The sequence below is a fragment of the Daphnia carinata genome, chromosome 3, assembly GCF_022539665.2.
Source record: "Daphnia carinata strain CSIRO-1 chromosome 3, CSIRO_AGI_Dcar_HiC_V3, whole genome shotgun sequence".
NCBI lineage: Eukaryota > Metazoa > Arthropoda > Branchiopoda > Diplostraca > Daphniidae > Daphnia > Daphnia carinata.
The window spans coordinates 8513528-8533919 of NC_081333.1; the positions used below are offsets into that span (position 1 = coordinate 8513528).

At 42.4% G+C, this 20392-nt stretch overlaps 1 protein-coding gene across 2 annotated transcripts in view; it reads right to left on the reverse strand.

The window, feature by feature from the left end:
- Positions 1-20392, reverse strand: part of LOC130685405 (protein slit-like) — a 62658-nt gene that overhangs the window by 1088 nt on the left and 41178 nt on the right. Inside the window, exons 6-30 of one of the 2 annotated variants that reach the window (XM_057508698.2) lie at positions 14466-14537; positions 13797-13868; positions 13389-13645; positions 8185-8326; positions 7500-7571; positions 7316-7387; positions 7014-7157; positions 4848-4919; positions 4616-4779; positions 4377-4530; positions 4150-4296; positions 3554-3625; positions 3401-3472; positions 2832-3278; positions 2670-2741; positions 2439-2510; positions 2181-2344; positions 1883-2099; positions 1679-1818; positions 1438-1607; positions 1163-1370; positions 858-1092; positions 551-786; positions 265-455; positions 37-184 (exon numbers count right to left, since the gene is read on the reverse strand). In XM_057508698.2, the coding sequence (XP_057364681.1) occupies positions 37-184; positions 265-455; positions 551-786; positions 858-1092; positions 1163-1370; positions 1438-1607; positions 1679-1818; positions 1883-2099; positions 2181-2344; positions 2439-2510; positions 2670-2741; positions 2832-3278; positions 3401-3472; positions 3554-3625; positions 4150-4296; positions 4377-4530; positions 4616-4779; positions 4848-4919; positions 7014-7157; positions 7316-7387; positions 7500-7571; positions 8185-8326; positions 13389-13645; positions 13797-13868; positions 14466-14537 (3812 nt within the window). The remainder of the gene's footprint in view (positions 1-36; positions 185-264; positions 456-550; positions 787-857; positions 1093-1162; positions 1371-1437; positions 1608-1678; positions 1819-1882; positions 2100-2180; positions 2345-2438; positions 2511-2669; positions 2742-2831; positions 3279-3400; positions 3473-3553; positions 3626-4149; positions 4297-4376; positions 4531-4615; positions 4780-4847; positions 4920-7013; positions 7158-7315; positions 7388-7499; positions 7572-8184; positions 8327-13388; positions 13646-13796; positions 13869-14465; positions 14538-20392) is intronic. The other variant, XM_059494733.1, reaches the window with a different exon arrangement.

Below are 20392 nucleotides of genomic sequence, written 5' to 3' on the forward strand. Positions count from 1 at the left end.
ACGAATATGCGAAAGCAACCGTGAATTAACACTTACCAGTGTCGCAGTATTTGCCTCCCCAACCAGCTTGACATTTGCAGCTGTAATTCTTGCCGTCTTTCTTTGAAACGCACTGACCCTTACGGCAGCGGTGATCCTTGCACGGGTCATATGAAGTCAGCACTGACGTCTTGAGCGTGTTCATCTGCACATTGTAAAATTTGCACAAGACAATTGAAACACTTGTTTTCGATGTTCGTGTTTGCATCTTTTCATTTTTCTTACATAGCTCTGCGGCTGGGCGGCACTGTCTTTGACTTCACGCTGTCCATTATCCTTTTTCAGGTTGCTGGCTTTGGGCTTGACCATTTCGGCGACCGTGTCCTCTGATTCGGAATTGGCACAGCCAGGGATGATTCGGTTCTGTTTGGTAGCAGCCTGAGCGTAGTCTGTTAACTTGCCGTTGATCCAGAGTTCTGTTGGGAAGACAAACGCGACAGGTTACGATGTGAAACCAAAAGAAATAAAACGAAAGAGTCTATAAAAACGAAAAACGAATTGCAATAAAGACCTTTTATGCAACCGCGGAAGCTAGTGGTGTTTCTGAGTTGCCACTGTCGTGCGGCTTTCTCAGCCGCTTCATTGGGCAGGCCTCCAATAAATAGTGGTGTGCTCAAGCGCAGGTACTCGTGCTCTCCCTCATTGATCATGGAACGAGCGTTCCCTTGATCAACTCGCAAGGTAAAGTTCTTCTTCTGCGACAGCAACTCCACGGTGTGGTATCGACCATCGGACACTGTCTCGTAGCTAAAACAACATCGAAAGATAAAGTAAACATTTAAAAGCCTGGTCATGCGGCTATAAAGTGAATAACAAACCTGAACATGTTGGAAACTGGGTAGTTTCCGACATCGTAGCTGACGCGAACGCGGCCTCGGAAGAGTTCGACGGCGATGTGCTGCGATTCTCCATTGTAGACAAGAATGCCGTTTTCTTCTTCGGTCGAGAAGATCATGGTAATGTTGGCTTCTGGTTTGGTCTTCAGCGATGGCATCTCAATGTAAGAACCATTTTGGGCGAAGCTAACGCTAGTCAAAAATTCGCAACGCTTTCCTGGATGGACATCGTCATATAAAAACGCGATAGAACCAACATTTTTCAACTGATTTCAAAATGGACTTACCGGTGTAACCCGAGGCGCACTTGCAAATGTAATCCGTCAATCCTTGAGGTTGAAAGCAAATGCCATTTTGGCAATCGTGCTGTTGACAAGGTGAAGTCTGTGGGTATAACAGACTCACCATGGGGGAGGCCTCGCAAAACTTGCCAGAAAATTCAGGCGGACATTTGCAAGTGTATTCGTTAATACCGTCAATACACGTGCCACCGTTCTATAAAAAAGTTGGAACAATTCGAAATTCGATTCACTAGAGATCCCTATATAGAAACTAGTAATACCTGGCACATGTGGTTGACACAGTCGTCGTTATTAATTGTACAATTTTCACCGCTGAAACCAAGGGCGCATTGGCAAGTGTAGTGATCACCGCGGTCCAAGCAAATGGCACCATTTTTGCAAGGATTGAACTCTTTGGTGCAGAACTGGATCTTCTTTTCGCAGTACGTTCCTAAAAGAAAAATAGAGCTGTATTGCAGGACGAAACTAACCAATACTACAATAGATAATTCAAATCATTACCTGTGTATCCACTCTGGCAATCACAACGGTAGGATTCGACTTGATCGACGCAGGTGGCATTGTTGACGCACTTGTGATCCAGGCAGTCGTTGATGTTTGTTTCGCAACGATCTCCCTCGTAACCAGCAGAGCAGTGACAACTGAGTAATAAAACGCGCAAGTTTAAAAGGCGAATTTAACGCATGACAAATCGAGTGGCAATACCTGAAACGACCTTCTTCTAAAACTTTGCAAATGGCAGAATTGCGACAAGGGTTTCCATAACAGGCGTCTATGGCAGACTCGCAAAGTTTTCCGTGATACCCAGGAGCGCACAGGCATTCATAATCCCTCTCGCCCGTCGGCCGGCAAGTGGCGCCGTTTTTGCAGGGGAAGGTATAGCACGTGTCGCACTTGGCCAGCACTTCATTGGAAATTTTGCCTAAGGAATAACAATCAAGAGAAAGCCGAAACATCTCAATTTGAGGTGGATAAGAAAATGGTTCAATTTAACGTTGTTTACCTTTGCACTGGAAGTGATCAGCGGGGGAAGTTAGAAGGAGCTTGTCTCTCAACAACGTCGGCTCGGCGCAGCGAGCGATGCCCGGCTCAACATAGTCTCGTTTGACCCACTCGGCCAGCCAGCGAAGATTGCAATCGCAGTAGAATGGATTGGAGCCAAGAGCCCTGTACCGTTCAAACACGATCATTAAAAACGTGCGTCGGAACGAGTCGGGAAAACAGAGAAACTCGGGAAAGAAAAAAAGAATTTTTAAATTACAAGTGGGTGATGGATTGTAGATCGGTGAAAGCGCCTTCAGGTATCATGGATACATCGTTCCCGTGCAACGACCTGAGATTGAATAGTAATAATAAAAAGAAGAATAAAAATGGCAATCAACACGTTAGAGACAACGGTCACGTTCTGTTGGCACGTACATATTATAACTCGATTTGAATCAAGCCAAATGCTAGAAAAACAAACAACACACGAAAAAAAGAAATGACGTACAGAATGCGGAGAGAGAGCAGTCCAGAGAAGGCGTTTCGCTGCACGCACTGCAGTTTGTTGTAGCTGACGATCCTGTAATCAACAAAAGCAAATAGGAAAACCGTCAGGGCTTGACCGAGTTTGTTTTTTTTTGGCACATGCCGCAAAAGGGAGGCAACTTACAAGCTGGAAAGTTTCGTCAAATTGACGAAGGTGTTGTTGGATAGAACGGAGACCATGTTATTACTGAGGTCGAGCCGGGTGAGGGCGCGCAGGTGGCTGAGCCGATCCGACTGGATGGACTGGATTTCGTTCACATCCAGGTAGAGCTCCGTAGTTTCCGGCGGTATGTTCTTAGGAATTTCGCGCAGCTTAGCCCGACTGCAGCGAACTATGGTGCCGGTGCACGTGCATTTCGGCGGGCAGTAATCCTCTCCCAAACATCCTTGGTCATCCAGCTCGGTGCAGCGGAATTCAAACGACGGCATGTCTTGAAGTGGAATGTCCTTGACGCGGGCCGGGCTGGCGCAGCGGGGCGCGCCCGTACTTAGCTCTTGCTCTTTTTTGCGCAACCAGTCGCCGAACCAGGCCATGTGGCAATTGCAGTGCAGCGGGTTACTCAAAATATTCCTATCAGTGCAATCATTCAAACGTTACTACAGGCAATCAAACGACGGTATCATCAAAGCGATCAAAGGATAACCAGACACAAACAAAAAAAAAAACCGACCGATAGGATAACATATACTTACAAAGAAGTGAGAGATCTCAAGTAATCAAACGACCCCGGGGTGACGCACGTAATCTTATTTTGGAACAGTGACCTACAACACAAAATTGCTGTTAATCGACACGTTTTTTCTTTTCCGAGTGAAGGTGCTGCTATAAAAAAACGAACGACATACAAAGTCCGCAAGCTGACCAGTCCGGTGAACATTTTGTTGTGGATTTCCTGGATGGCATTCTCGGCCAAGTTTCTGTTCATAAAATAAATTTTAAAAATCAGAATGAGAATGAAAAATATTCAAACGGGAAACAAGAGACAATTAAGACAGTAGAGAAAGAAAACGGAATGAGGACAACGCGGGGTCACGAAGTGCTCGGCACTCATCTTATGAAATCCAGAAAATAAAAAGGAATAAAAATAATGGCTGTGTCCAGTCATATAAACCAGGATTATTGCAGCGCAAACCCATTTTGATGTCACGACTAGGACTCATCTCGTGCGGGGCAAAGCCGCTGTCATGCGTTAATCACGCGTCTCGAATTGCCCGGCAGTTATGAACAACAACAGCTTGACGGTCAGAGAGCGAAACAATAACATCAACAGCGCAAAGAAAAAGAAGGCGCAGTCTCTCGTTGGGAATAGTGAAAGAAGGGCTTTCAAAACGATCTTTTTTAATCCGCTCAACAACTGCGTTGCATCTCATACGGCCGTAATGGCTACGCTGTTCTCTTTCTCTTTTATACTTGACGCTACAACTTAAAACCTACAACTTACAAGTCAACGAGCGTGCTGGCTCCCTCGAAGGCTCCGTTCTCGATGGAAGAGATTTGATTTCGCCTCAAATCGACTTTAAGAAGATTGGGCAGGTCTCGGAACATGCCATCCGCTTTAATCCGGACGATCTCATTGTCGTTCAAAATCCTGTCAAAGCATTAAACAAAAAATACGGAAATGTGACACAAAGCCGACAATGATTCCAAGGTTCAAATTTTTTTTTTTACAGTTCGGTGGTGTAGAGAGGAAGTTCACGTGGGATCTCCTTCAATCCTTTGTTGGAGCAATCGACAATAGTTCCCTTGCAAGAACACTCAGCCGGACAGGACGGATCATCTTCACAAGGGCTGATTTCCAACAGATTGCGTTCCAGGTCACGATCTGTCAGTCACAGTTACGACCAGATATTTAAGCATTTAATGAAGCCACACAAATTGAGTGAGACGATAAGGAGTTTCCAGTTTACCACTGCAGCGTGATTTCTCGTCACGCAAGACGGCGATGCGGCGTCTCTGCAATCGACGGGGAGATTCGCAACGGACGCCCGAGGTTTCGACTGGTTTGCGGTGCAAATAATCAGCCAACCACGTGAGGTAGCAATCGCACAAGAAAGGGTTCCTTCCAAGATGCCTGTAGAAAGTTAATTGAAGTTAACATCATCGAGCTTTTAACATAGAAAAAATGAACATTTCTCTTACAGTGTTTGAATGTTGCGAAGACTGTCGAACGTTCCATTGAGCAGGGTCGGGATGTTGTTGTCGTAGAGAGACCTGGATCGAAGCGAAAAAAAGAAAGAAACCACAATAGGTCAATATCCGACAGTATAAGGATTCGGAAACTAATTGCATATAGATAACGTAATGGGCGTGGACGGTGTGCCTTGTTAGGTCGTCGGGCAAAGCTTTGCGCTTAAAAAAAAAAAAAAAAACAATAATTTTGCGGGCAGATAAAATACGAGGAATTGAGAAAAAAAAAAGAAGGGAATTTGCTGTCTCTCGAGAGCTACGCAATTGGATATCGACATTGAAAGAGGACGAAGTTAGACGGGCCGGCCCTGGCCCGAAAGAAGCTTGGCTCTTGCCGAGAAGTAGGCGGTGGCACAGGTCTTATGTAAATGTAGGCTTTTAGTCCCGCAACGCTAATTAAATCAAACTTTTTGAGGAAGCGCACAAGCTCCTCTGATGCCGCCGAGTGTTATCTTCTCTTATTTTCTTTTGAGCGGGGAGGGGGGGTTGGCCACTTGGCGTGACTGGACTCCATCCACTTGACGATGAATGCTGTTCCGTGTCGGGATCGAACTACCTCATAAAGGGATATTCATCTACGATTCGTATCTATCGGCTCCATCATGGAACGGGACTCGGGAAGAGGGGAAAAAATGCATATAATAATACGAGCCATTTTGAAAAAAGCCTTCGAGTTTCAATACTCGAGGCTTCTAAGTGTTCTCAGGGTCATCCCAATCCATCCAACCCGTCCATCTAATCACCACGCCTCTTGATACCTTTTCCCTCTGACTTGGCTAGCGAGAATTTTGATAACCAGAGGGTAAACGTAAAGTAAAAACGAAAATAAAAATAGTCGTGTACACACACACACACAAAAAAAAAGGTTACGCAAGACGACAGGGGGGGGGGGGAGGCAAACAAGACGGGGTTGAAGCGTTTCCCCATGTAAACAGGTCACGAAATGCTTGAATCTTCCAAGCCAATCTACGTTTTTCTGCTCTTCAATTTGAGGTGAGTCCACTAGAACGAGAGCGGCGGACGAAAGGCATGAGCCTGAGCCTCTCCTGATGGTCCCAGTAAAGATCTGAGACTCTCTAGATGAAAGGCCTCAACGTTAAAAAAACATGTTGTTGAAACACAATGACGACCGGGCATTCTGTTTTGAACTGCGTGAGCGTATAGTTTAAGAAAAAGGAGGGGGGGGGGGTGGAGAAAAAGAGAGATGAAACAGAAATATATCAAGCTGCTACACGATGGTGGACAAACACACAACCCCCTCTAAGATTGTCTTTTGTCCCCATTTTCCTCTCGAATTTCCTTGTGACTCGGCGCTCTTCTCCCCCCCCCCCCCCCAAACTCTTGAAGACTCATCAGCACCCAATGAGACAGCTAAGGATTTATAGCACGCACTCGTTTCCGGAACGCTTCTAGCGACCCCATCTTTCATGCTTCCCTTTTTTTTTTCTTGTGTGTGTGTATAAAAGACGAGTTACTACCACTACTATACTACTACTACCCCCACTAGCTATTATCCACTCCTACGCGCTATAGGAAGGCATGAATCAATCGACGAAAAAAAAAAAATAAATAAAAAAAATACAAAAATCTTCCGGTTCCAGCTGAAGGACACCACCCTTTTCTCTTCCCTATCTATAAACTATTCTTCTCAAGTTCTGTCTTTTTTACTCTCTTTTGCAAAGAAAGAAAGAGATGTATTTATACCGCGCTGTGCTGGCTTGATGCCCGCAACTTAACCTGATCGGAGCTGGGATTTTGGTGATGAGTAAAAGCAAGACAAGAGACAAGGGGTTGATCATTAGCGAGAAGCTTGAGGGGGTTCAGAGACTAGACCAAGTAAAACATCGGAAAGTCAACAGAATAGCTGGGCTCCGTAATTTGACGAGAGCATTTGCTGGGCTCCACCTTCAACTCATTTGCTTTTGGCTTCGCACGGCGGGCAAGTGAAGAAAAATATATATAAAAAAAATACGGTCTGCGAAAGATAAAAGGAACTTTCTTGATGAGTCCGGCGAAATGATGGGAACGTTTGATGGGAAAAGCCGGGCATTTGTTTTTAGACGGGAACGTAAGACACTGATGAACAAGACGATAGTCTAGGATTAGTTTATGTCTTACAGTAGATTGAGGTTGTGAAGATCTTTGAAGGAATCTCGTCGGACGCAGGAAATACGGTTGGCATTGAGTAGAAGAAGTTGCAACGACGTCAGACCGTGAAACATGCCAGCCGGAAGCTCGGTGATCCGGTTGCCGTATAAAATCCTATTCAAATGAAGAAACACACCGCCATGAAAATGTTACGTAAACTCGGTCCGTTCGTTTTCTATAGACCCGCTCGAATGGAATGAAATGCGGATGGCATCAAAGAAAAAGGAATCGAGCAAAAAGAGGGAAACAGATGAGAAACCCCATAAACTTACAGTGACGTTAGAGATTTCAGTCCGTGAAAGGCGTCGCCAGCGATGGAGCTGATCTGGTTGTTGCTCAAATCGCTACAATGTGTCCATTCAAAGTACATGCATTCCAACATAAAAGAAAAAATTCAAATACGATAAGCGAATGCTTAAACAAGCCGACAAATGCAGGGACAATTGATGGACTTACATTCGCTTGAGTTTTTTATAAGCGGCGAAAGCTTTGGCCGGAATTTCGGTTATCTGGTTCTGTTCCAAACGCCTAACAATTCGTGAGGGAAAAAAAGGGCAAAATCATTTCACAATTCATTCAACAACAATTAGCAGTTAAAACAAAAATGCAATAGTTGATGATAACTATAAACGACGATGACGACAGTTCATTTAGTGGTTATTTTTTTTTTTCCCCCTCTTCTCCTCGTTCGTTCAAGGTTTTATTAAAAGAATGTCTCGACGGCAGGTGTGCACCAATTAATTGTCCTTGCCCGAACAGTCTCCTTGAACTTTCGGAGATTGTTCTATACGAATCGGTCCCATCTCTTTGTGGGAATTCAGATAGAAAATCTTAGCTGCTTACGAACAAAAGTTTGACGCCCTCCCAGCGAAAACCCATTTCTCTCAATGCATTTTCGTTCGGTTCATACCGTCGCTCCCATGGCCGTTCAAATCGATCGACTACAATCGAATCTTTTTTTTTTTTTTTTTTTTTTTTTTTTTTTGCCGTCCTTTCCAATGTAGAGGCATTATCGATATGGCCGTCATTTTTAACAATCACCGTCGTCAACGTTTCATCATCATGTCATATCGTTTACGTGCGTCAATCTATTCTAGTTGGGAAATGCACGTAAGCATAAAAAAAGGGAAGTTATACTCACAGTTCGGTAGCGCTGTCCGGCAAATAGGGCGGGATTCGGCTGAGAGATTTATCTCGACAATCCACCACGCCATCGGCGCAGCGGCACATCAGCGGGCAGCCGGGCTGGGCCGAACATTCCTCCGATGGCTTTTCAGCAGCTCCTAAGAAAAAAAAAAGAAAATTCGACAGGAAAAAGAATGGCAACCGATTAAAAACAAGCCGAAACAGAAAAAAAATACACAAAAGATTCGAGAGGCGAAGCGACGACGAATTAAAAAGACAAGGCAAATCAATTGTTAGACGCTTGGAAAAAAAAACATACACAAATGAATTCTTTTGAAAATAAACGCCGGATTCCTGCGTTAAGCAGAGATTACGCAATCTCATCGCTAATGATTTATTCAAACAACTAATGATCGGTCCCGTAAATCATTCTCATTAAAGACGGTGCCACAGACGTTTTCGACAATAAGAAAAAAGATGCTCCATCACGGTTAAAACGTAAAAAAGGAGGAGGACCCTCTATTTCTTTTTTTAAAGAGCGTGCATTTCGTGGATTTGCATCAGCGAGTGGTTATAAAGAATTTTCCAAACGACTGTTGTTGTTGGGTTCGCTGGAAAGGGAAAATGGCGTGGCCCTTCAGACGGTGCGCATTCACTTTTGGCAAACAATAAACAACACTTAATTCCAGCGGAACGGATGATTGAATCGCAAAATGCATACAACCAACAAAAAAAAAAAAATGGTGCGCGCCCCACCGTAAAGTTGAACGGTAACAAAAGGACGTCAATTTCTTTGGCGAAGAAAAATAAATAAAAATATGGCCAAAAACGATGGTGCATCGACGGCGCAAAAGAAGCTGGGTGCCGCCCTTTTCCTAAATCAAATATCTTTCACGTTGTCGGAGAGCGTCTGTCGTGCAGATCTGCTGTTGTAATATTTTCTTACATTACTATTTTTTTTTTTTTCTCATCGCATCATTATGCAGCACGAACGGGGAGAAATCAAACAAGCAAGAAGAAAAAAAAAAAAAAAAAAAAAAGGAAGAGGAAAGCAACTGTGAGTGGCTGCTAGTAGGGAACTGAGGAGCGCTGCCATATCAACAACAATAACAGCAAGGAAAGAGTACTGCATTTTCTGCTGGAAAGTAATGTCGGTAATAGCCAGGCAGGGTGAGAGAAGACGGGAAAAAAAAAAAAAAATTAGACTTTCTAATCGGCCACTATCTAAACATTTTTATACGAGCTTTGTGTGTATCTATGTATATATGCAATATATATAAAGTGTTCAACCATCCGAAGGAATAAAGAGATTTTTTAATATTTTTTCTGACAGTCCCGAGTCCTCTCAATAAAAACCCCTTTGCATCGTACGGTATCTTTTTTATTGTGCCTCTTTTTTTTTTTTTTTTAACGTTTTATTTGATCCTTTTTATTTTGTGATTACTAATAAAGCAGAATCGAAATAATAGCTTCAAGGGGGAAGGACAGAGATCATTAAAGAAAACTAAGTAAAATGTTTCTTTCTAATGGAAGAGGAAATAAAAGTAAAAACGAGCCACATGTCTCCATTTCGGGCGAGATGAGAAAAGAGAATGACATGTTACTTTAAAGTTTTCAAATGCGATTCAAAATGGGCCATAACTCGAATGAGAGAAAGCCATCATCATTCAGATGTTGAACGCGAAAAAGAAAGATTCAAACGAGATTTAAGAGGTGCGCATATGGAGGCTGCACGACACGGTCATTCTCTCCGTTTTTTTTCACGTTACGTTAATTCGGCTAAGGCCGAACTGAAATCAGACAGGCGGAAACACATCATATAGATGTGTTTTTCGTTTTTGCTCTCCTAGTCTATTTCAGCTGCGTTTCTGTCCTTCATTCATCCTTTTGAATCGCCAACAAAAGTCCTTTTCAACTTGTAAAATTCATTCCTTTTGAAAAGGTGTCTTTCCAAGAACTAAACGAGGCCTTTAACCGGACTAAATCTGCACCTCGTGCTGCCCCGTTTCAGGTGTTTCAACACGTCTTTCATCAATTCTCAATTGAGGCAGTGCTGAAGGGCGTTGGCAACTGGCCGAAACGTAAAACTTGGTCACTCCCAGATGTTATGGAATTGAATCAGAAAAGAAATAAAAATGTGTTTCTTCATCCATCACGGTACAGAGAATGTACATCACTGTAATCGAAACCTAAAATTTCACTTACAGTCCCGCGGAAAGCTGTTCCTGCCCGACGATGGCACAACATCATTGGCCATATAATAGGGAGGAACGCACAACAACAACAAAAAAAAAAAAAAAAAAAGGGGGAAGAAGACGGATGGATCCGGAGTATCTTTCGATATTTTTTTTTTTTGTTCTCACCAACACCCAATCGGTCTCCCATCTCTTTACAAATCTGTGTGAAAAGATCTTACCCTTTTAAAGGCAGTAAAAAAGAAAAGGGAAGAAAAGAAGAGCTACAAAATATTTTTTTTTTTTTCCTATGAAAAGGCACACAGCTTAGATGAAAAGCAGATAGTGTAGATATGCATCACCGGCTGTGCAATTAGCAGCATTTTCTCATTGACAAGCCAAGCCGACCATTCTACGCAAACGAGGAGCTAGGTGATAACACCGAAATAGAAAAAAAGAAAGAAAGAGAGGATTCGACTTGCTGCTTTTGAGAGAACTCTTCTACACCAGGACAAAAGCAAAAGCCGTTTACAAAAGGATTGGGTCTCTAAGCTCTTTTTTTTTTTTTTTTTTTTTCTCGCTCTTTTATGAAACGGCGAAATATGAAACATCGAAATTCTTCTCAGGAGATGGGGAGTGACAGCTGTCAGACCTTTAGTGTCGGTGGTGGGACTGTAAGGGGCGAGTGTAGTACGAAGTCTTTAGTTACCTGAACAATGTCTATACATAGCTGGAAAGATACCTTCTTTTTTTTTTTTTTTTTTTTTTTTTTTTGCTTTCAAAATGTGTCATCTTTCACCTTTTTTTTTTGGCAATGATTGTGATTTTGACAAAGAAGAAGGCAAAAAAAAAAAAACTTTTGTTGCTCGACCTTCTTGTTAGTTGAAGACCTCCAAAAGAAAATCGTACCAAATCATCATGGCGGCAACGACGACGAATTTATGGAGAGATTTTCTTTTTTATGTTCTCCGAAAAAAAAAGATTTGAAGTTATATATATATATATATTTTATACAGTGAAGTTGCTCAGACGTATGAGTGAAACGTCTTTGATTTCGTTTTCTCTCCAACGGCGCTAATCGTTCATCCGCGATGAACTCAGCGCGACACCGCACGCACGCGCTCCACGCCTCGTGACGCGGCTGAATAGATCATTTCTCATACAGAAAAGATAAACATGGAAAATAGAATTCGAAATGAGTAGGAAATTTGAAAGGCTTTACACACAGACACACACACACAAAAAAAAACTTGTGCGGACTAGAAATGGTGGGGGGAAAAGAAAAAACCCGCTCATCATTGGGAATGGTCATGTCAGTAGTGGAGACGTGTCAACAATACTTTCCTGGAACATGATGGCCAAACAAGAATGAAAGACGGAGATGGAAAATGGGAAAAGAAGAAGATGGAAGAGAGAGAGAGAGAGAGAGAGAGAAAAAAAAAGAGAAGAATACGATGAGGATAAAAAGGAAAACAGTAAAATGAAAAAGAACCAAGAAAGAGTTTGGCCAAATTGAGAGAAAAAGATACAGTAATATCAAAGGACAGACCTATAGAGCGAGAGAGACGGCCCCATCAAAAGGTATTTTCTGCGTGCGAGAGATTGACTGGTCAATGAGTCGCCACCAGCAGGGAGTCCATAAATAAATACTTAGATTTTTTTTTTCCCTTTTTTTTTTTTTTTTTTTTCTAATATTCCATTTTGATCTATGAAAAGAAAAAGACCCTCTGACTGAATCTGCTCAACTTCTTTTGCTTCTGGCAACACTGTGAAAAATAAAAAGGTCCTTTTTTTTTTTCGACGTGTAGTAGTGGAGGAAGGCTACAAAAAAAAAAAAAAAAAGAAAAGAAAAAGAGGACCAGAAAAGACGACCGAATTGACAGGCACCTGTGCATTCTATAGATTGGCGGTAGATATGTGCATGCGCATACCGGGCATGTCACAACGGGACGACAGGGGCATCGTTTCCTGCATAAATCTCCCTATCGTGTTACACTCTCTAGAAAGATGATATACGAACCCACAGTTTTCTCTTTCTCTCCTCTTTTTTTTTTAGTTCACTCGAAGGATAAGCAGATAAAACCGATTTCCTTCTTAACGTCTGTCGTGCTATCAAACAGACCTTGTCAATCGAGCAGCTGTTGTTGTTCGGACGGGGCAGGTTAATTTATGTACGGATTTCGTTAGCAAAAAAATCCAACGTTTCCTAACCAGCAAATGCCACAAAGCTCTACGCTAACAAATTGTTTGTTGATTCCCAAACACAGAAGAAGAAGAAAAACAAAACAAAAAACATTTCCAATACAACTCCCGAGCCATTAAAAGGAAACAAAAGACGAACGACGGCAACAAAAGAAAGTAAAAATGACTTCTGGGACGGTTTGCGGTGATTTCTATTTTAAAAAACGATTAAAGTCTGAAGGAGGGGGGGGGGGGGGGAGAAATGAAGGATGCTCGCCATCTTTTATGCCTAACGTGAAACACGCAATCTACATGTAAATTTTCAATCGCTTCCTCCAACAATTCACTGCTTTCCCCTTGTACATTATGTTTGGTTTTTTTTTTTTCTTTCTTTCTTTCTCCTTATTATTTATTTGCTGTTGTTTCTTGTCTTTGTTGCTGTTGTTGATGTCGAAAGAACATATACATAAAGCATACAAGAGGTAAAAAGAAAAAAAAAAGAACCTAGACAAGAGATAATTCCTTCCTTATTCTTTTCGGGAACCTTATGGTGTTGGTGATATACGATCCGTGGAAGGAGCTTTCGCGATGGTAAATATAAAGAAAAGGAAAAAAAAAAAAGGACCCCTAGAAATAACTCGACGACAGAATAATCTAACGCTCGTTGAAGATGAATAACGAAAAACAACCACCTTGGGCTGTGGGGAAATTGAAAAAAAAAAAAAAAAAAAAAAAAAACACGGCAAAACAAATCATCAGGTGCCATTTAGCCACGGGCTGCGCTAGCGCTGCTGGCAAACAGCGGAGAGAACACAAAGTTCTGATGACACATATTTTGTTTTTTGTTTTTTTTTTTTCTTTTTACCTGTGCATTTGAATTCAGTGTCAAGAAGCTCCGACACGGCTTTGATGCGGAGGCCGAAAGGGGCGTGACAGCGGGGCAGGTAGCCGTTGGCGGCCAGCGGTGAGCCGGCACGGGCGTGGCGGCGTAGGAAACGGCCGAGCCATGCTAGATGGCAGTCGCACAGCCACTTGTTCTCCGAAAGGCGTAAAACGCGAAGCCGACTCAGCGGCTCGAACAGGTCACGTGGCAGCGAAGTCAAGTTGTTATTATTCAACGTCCTGGAACAAATAAAAATAATTTTTTTTTAAATAAACCAACTTTGTTATCTACATTTGTTTTGATTTTTCCCTTTTTTTTTTTTTTTTTTTTTTTTTTTTTACCCTCCCCATGTTCTCGGAAGACGGAATATGAAAAAGAAAATCAACTTACAAAATTTCCAATTCCTTCTGAGAGCGGAGAGCTGCTTCGTCGATGCACGTCAGCTGGTTGTTATCCAGTTGCCTGTACAAATATCAGAATTAAACATCTCCACCGAGGGGTTGAAGGTTCGGGGCAAAAAAAAAAAAACAAAGAAAAACGAGGAATAGACCAAACATGGACACACGCAGCAGTTGCAACCGGTAGAGTCGTTCACTCTGTTGCACATAACGAATTGATATTCGACAGCGACAAGAAGGAGAGAGAGAGAGAGAGAAATGGGAAGATGAATTGGTCTCTTGAATCCCACGTCTGTCTGTCTCTCTGTTTGTACTGATCGTTTCAAACTTCCCACGAAAATACACTTCTCCTTTCCCTCCCCCTCAAAAGCAGCACATTGTATTATTTATACACATCCTCGCTATCTAACGTATTCCATTTCGCTTCCTTCTCCTTCTTCACACACAATCGTTCAGCAGCTTTTTTTTCACAGACCCCCACCGTGCAATGATATTTTTATTTAGTGAGCACACGAGACCTGTGTGCCTCGTATCGCGCGCATAGGTGATTTTCATTTTGACAGAAAGGAGAAACGAAAAAACAAACGTTAACTGCACAAGGCAAATAAGGGAGACGAAGAAGAATAGATGAAGAAACCAAAGAAAGAAAAAATTGACTTACAAATTGCGCAGCGAGTTGAGTCCTCGGAGGGTGCGTTTGCCTACAGCAGTCAACTGGTTGTGGCTCAAATCCCTGCAAAACACGGAAAAGAGAAAAGAAAATCATCATCAATCAGTCGACAAAATGAAAAGGAAAAAGAAATGAGCAATTCGTTATTGGGTTTCCCGTTTCATCGGGCCAGCGAATAGAAAACAAACCCCCACATACAATCGAAAAAAGAAAACTAAATAGGAAATGGAATAGCCATTGATTCCGTCGATAAACATGTCTATTCACTGCGCAGCGATGGACTTTATATGCACATCAGGTTAAAGGGGAGGATAGAGGAGAGAATGGATCATCCCCCCCCCCCCCCCCCAAAAAAAAAAACAAAAAAACAAGCCCGGATCGCCCTCTATTTATCTCTTTTGTTTTCTCATTTCAGGCAATTTTCTCAGCCATCTTTTCTCTTTTTTTTTTTTTTCTTACTCCACAGGGCGAGAAAAGATGGAATTAAATGCAAAGATATGCAGAAGCAGCAGAAGCCAGACCGTGAACCAATGAAATAATCATCCGAAACGGCGGTGTAGGGAAATGCAGAGGATGGGGTAGGACTCCGTAAGTATACACACTATACGCTACACGTCGAATTAATAAATTTTCTCCCAAAAAAAAAGAAGAGAAGAGAAGAAGATAAGAGAGAGGATCGTTATAATCAAGAATGGTGTGCGCGAGAGAAAGAAAAAATGGAGAGTCTGTTGGGAAGGGCATTGAAGAGTGAATCAAAGTGTCGGACGGATGCGTGATCGTCATCGATCGGATGCGGGACGGCGCGACCGATTTATTATGATCAACTCTCCTATTCGAGCCTTCAGGAAGAAGTGGAAAGCGATAGAAGTTTGAGTTAAAATAAAATATATAAAGAGGATAGAGAGAGGGAGAGAGAGAGAGGGAGAGAGAGGGGGGTGATCAACTATAGCGCCACCAATCGAAGGGGGGTCCAAATGTATGCCAAGAGAAAAGAGCTAGGCATCCATTAGACCCCCACCGATGTAGATTGTCGTTTCGCTGCTGGAGCGCTCCGCATTGTCCGTGCAGCGAGAAGAGCCACAGAGTTGCACATTAGCATAACTATCAACACGTTATGTATGTACAGTGTGTGTGTGTGTTTATATAAGAGCAAACGAAGAGGGGCGCAAATGTGGAAAACAACAACAGCAAAAAAAAAAAAAAACATCGTTTGGACCGTGTTGGAATACTACATTTGGACCCAGTTGAGAAGGGCCAATCTCAGATAAGCCTACCAAGGTTCTTATAAGAAAAAGATTTGTCCTTTACAGATGAAGTCAATTCACCTGGCCCTTCCCTTGTAGGCCTTAACACTATAAGTTGTACACACACAAACTGACTACCTTCCTCGGTGATTGATTTCCCGCAAGGGCAGAATCCCGTGCCGGGTCGTGCCTCGTACGGGCAAAGGAAAGGACCCAAAATGAAGGAAGAGCGGGTTAAAAAAAAAAAAGGGATATACAAATTTCTTTCGAATGATGAACTAGCGGTGGAGGTCGTCGGGACTTGGGAGTCAACGAGAGTCTCGGGCGGGAATCGTTTTTTTTTTTCCCCTTCGAGTTCTGTGTGTCTTTTTTCCTTGCACGGGCACAAGGAGCTTAATGATAATTTATGAGACGGTCACACGAAGGAGTTGCGCCTGGAACACGAGAAGGGGTAAGAAAAGTATAGGATCCAGCAGAGTTTCCGATCGCGGAGGCCCAACTAGAGATTCTGGGTAGGGCCGTGGCGACTAAAATTTATCAATATGCAAATTGTTCTGGACATGGTGTCACTAAGGTCGCATTGGGTTTTTATTTAAACGAAAAAAAAAAAAAACATCTCCCATCAATGTGTCAACCCTTCGATTTCTTCTTTTAAAAAAGGTTCTTGGCAACAGTCCGATGGGCAAACAACAACCATCCGGAGACCCACCAAGACGAAGTCAAACGCAATCAAAATTTCAAACGCATAAACATCAATTAGATATTCATAAAAGTAAAATCAAGAAAAATCAAATCGCATTGGCTTATTTTGCTAACGAAAACAGGATTGCGTTTCAAAGTCTAACTCAGAAAGAACATCACACAAGGCAAAGTGTTTAATGTAAGACTTTTCGATGGGGGGGGGGGGGGAGGCAAGAGCTTGTCCATTTGAAAGAGCACGGCATTAGAACGGATTTTGTACGATCCCGGACTCGAGACTTCCATCATCCCGTCCGAACGCGCTCTATGCAGATAAGGCAAAAGCAGCTCGTGCCCCCCTCCCGTACAACTAAACTCGGCTACTATACACGACGGCCACTCTAAGTGATTTCACAGCAGTTTAAACAGGCCACGATTGATCGAGATACATTCACGGCAGCAAGCGCTGTTTGACCAACCTGTCCCGTTTTCGCTGCTTTAACACACCCCTCCATCTCCCTGATTTCTATTTCAATCCCTGTCGTAATCTCGCGCTCACTCTTAAGAGGTTTGCTTTGGTTCTTCGACTCAACCCAATATGTGAGTGTGTACATGTTGACACACTGTCGCTCTCTCTCTCTCAACGGGCGCGCTTCAAAGATATTAGCCGCCCTCGCCCTCCCTGTTGCCCTTCTGAAAAAGGGAACTACATAGTTAGTACGTACATTAGATGGACATTCGTTCGATAGGGTGAGAATAAGGGTCTCTCATTCGACCAGTATATAATAACTTTTTTTTTTTTCTTTTCTCACCACTTTCATTATCTCCCGGAGAGGGACTCCCGAGGTACAAACACTCAAATTCAATTGATAATTTACTCAATGAGAATGAATCGATTTTCCCGCATTGTATACGTATATGTTGGTGTTGCAAAGGAGAATAGAAGTGAACAAAAGAGGGCAATTTTCTTTTTTTTTTTTTTTTTTCTATCTCTTGCACGGTCTTTCTAATAAATAAAAATACCCATTTTCTATATATGTACCCAAAATACACAGATGGAAGCCGCGAAGAAGAGCGAGATGACATCCGGCCGCACACCCTAGCTCAAATCCGTCCATTTTTTTTTGTTCTCCCGATCGAACTCTCTCTCTCTCTCTCTCTCTCTGTTTCCTTCCGTCGTGTGTGGCACACAGTATATAAAACATGTTAGCCAAGAGAACGGCAGCTCCACTGCTTTAAGGTTATATACGACTAACAAGACTTTCAGATAACAATAAATACGTATATATTTATTGCATGGTGTACATATATATATATATATATATATATATATATAATCGTACGTCATCTTGATTCAAGTGTACGGGTATTAAAGAAGAAGAAATTGTTGGGGACATTCTTTTTCTTTTTCCCCAGGACTAGCTAGCACTGACGATACAATGGGTCGATGTTACGACGACAGTTATGTGTAATCAAGCCGGTACCGTTGTCTCGCGCCTTAGTCGATTTTTATCCCTTCCCCCTCCGCTCTTTCACTAAGACTAGCCAATACAGGACCATATTTGACTGGTAACAAACGGATATGGAAAATGCAGTTATTTTCTACCGATCGTTTAATTTTATGACGATAAAAAAAGAAAAATGTTTTGTTTGTTTGTTTGATTGTAAAATTAAATAACAATAGCGGGAAAAAAAAACGGAGGAGGGAACAACATTTTTCGATTTAACGATTCATTATCGTGCGCGAACATGCATGTCTCGACTGCTTGATTGCAGGGCTATTTCCCTCAAACACGGACGATGCATCAAACTCAATTACAAGCAATTCCCGCGTCTCTATTTCACGTTTTTCTTCTATCTTCAACTTCACCTTTTATACCACGAAATTCACATTTTGAAGGATAGCTCTCCCTTTTTTTTTCTTAATAAACGAAAAAAAAAAAAGCAAAAATAGAAGAAGCCTAAACATCGCGTTTCGTTGTCAGCAAAAGAAATCTCTTTTATTTTTTTTTTCTATCTCTCTTCGTGCGAGCATTTATTCTATTCGTTTCGCCCCACCGCAGCGTTCATCATGATCGTGATTACTGAAGATAGACGTGTAGAAGCGCTTTTTATTTTCCTCGGGACAAAAAAACGGCCACCCGGCGTGCGGTTGCGTCCCGCCAGTTATTCAAAACATCGCCATTTGTTGCCAAAATGCAGATAAATACCATCAATGTTTTTCGCGGAACGTTCACTAACCGCGATAGCCACCAACAGCTCGACCGAGCATAAAAGAGGGGAGTTAAAAAGAAGCAGACACATCCAATCGTTTACACGGCCGCCATCGCTAAAGAAAGATACAAGAGATTATGACACCAAAGTGATGGCGTTTGGCCGAAGCCACCCACGTGCGAAAAATATCAAATGGCGTGGAACGGGGTTGGGCTCTCGTACATCACTCCCCTGTAATATACTGTGTATGTGTTACACCGGGAAAAAAAAAAAAAAAAAAGCAAACGACCAACGACTTGTCAAAGTCCGCCGGCTCGTTCAAATTTTTAACCAATGTTTTTTTTTTTACAACGCTGTTCGGCCCGCCCGAGTTCCAAAGAAAAGGCAAAATGACCTAACTGCCAAAAAAGATAAGAAAGAAAAAAAAAAAAAAGGAAAGAAAAAAGGGGCACGTCTTTTCTGTTCCAGGTTATTGTTTACCGTGTGGAACAACGACACAAGAAGACTCGGGCGTTTTTCGTCTGGTTGGGTAATCACACCCCACCCCCCTCCACTCCCGGCGGCGGAAAGAAAAGATAATGACACGCATTCACGTACAAACCAGGGGGAATGCAAAAGGAAAAAAAAAAAATATATATATATATATAAAAATACAAGTCGCAGTATGGATGATGAGGTGGCCAAGTGTTATGCCCGGCCAGCCGAGAGTGCCAGTGAGTTAGGAAACATCAGAATAGTACTTAACTCTCGTCGGCACTCTCTTTTGCATACAGAAAAAAAGAAAAGAAATGTTCTTCTGATGTTTCCCGACAATTCAAAAAAATAAATCCCGAAACAATACACAAACCTATCGCACATTGTGTACCATACGTGACGTATGTTTGCCATTATTAACGAGCGTTCTGTGTATATATGTATATACGCACACAAGGAACACAAAAGAAAAACAAAGCGATAAGAATACGCGAGCCTAAGAAAAAGAAAAAAAAAAAAAAAAAAAAAGGAAGGACAGATAAGGAAAATGGGGATCGCTGTTATTAGCTGGGCATCTCTTCTTTTCTTTTCTTTTATCCGGGGAAAGAGAGTACAAGAGACTCAACATCGTCGTAATCACTACTGGCACCATCGTACAGGGAGTCTTGTTTGTAATTAGCCGTTGTTCGGCGGCGTGAAAGCCCGAACGAAGCATCGCTGCCTTCATATTTCTAAACACGGTCGACTTCGCTGAATGCAGCTGCTAATTGCAGAAAGCTGTCCGATTCACACACGAAAATGCGATGGCCCAACATTTCGAGAATGTCTTGGAGTGCGTCTCGCCGCGCTATTCAATCTCATCATCCATTCACGCCAAGAAGACGCGACCAGTTGTTGTGGAATGCCATCGCTCGTCCGTCTCTATTGTACCCAAACTGTCTCTTAACTATAATATACACCCCGACGATGGGTAAAGTAGATCGAAGTTGATCCTAGTTGTGAGAGACGGGTCGATATAAATATAACAACATTAAAAAAAAAAAAAAAAAAATAAAGAATTTTGTCCGTTAAAAAAGGGAAGCCCGCCGCAGGATTTGAACACGAAACTACTGCGCCCGTTTTGACAGATAGATCAAGACCGGTTTTTCCTGTCAGTCTTCCTTCACCCCTCTCACTCTTGTACACGTCGTTGCATTGCGCTACCAATATGGAAATACAGTCAGCTAAAAAAAAAAAAAAAAAAAAGATACGGCATAGTCACTCTTGACATAGAGCTCATCTTGCATACGATGAATATTCGATCAGACG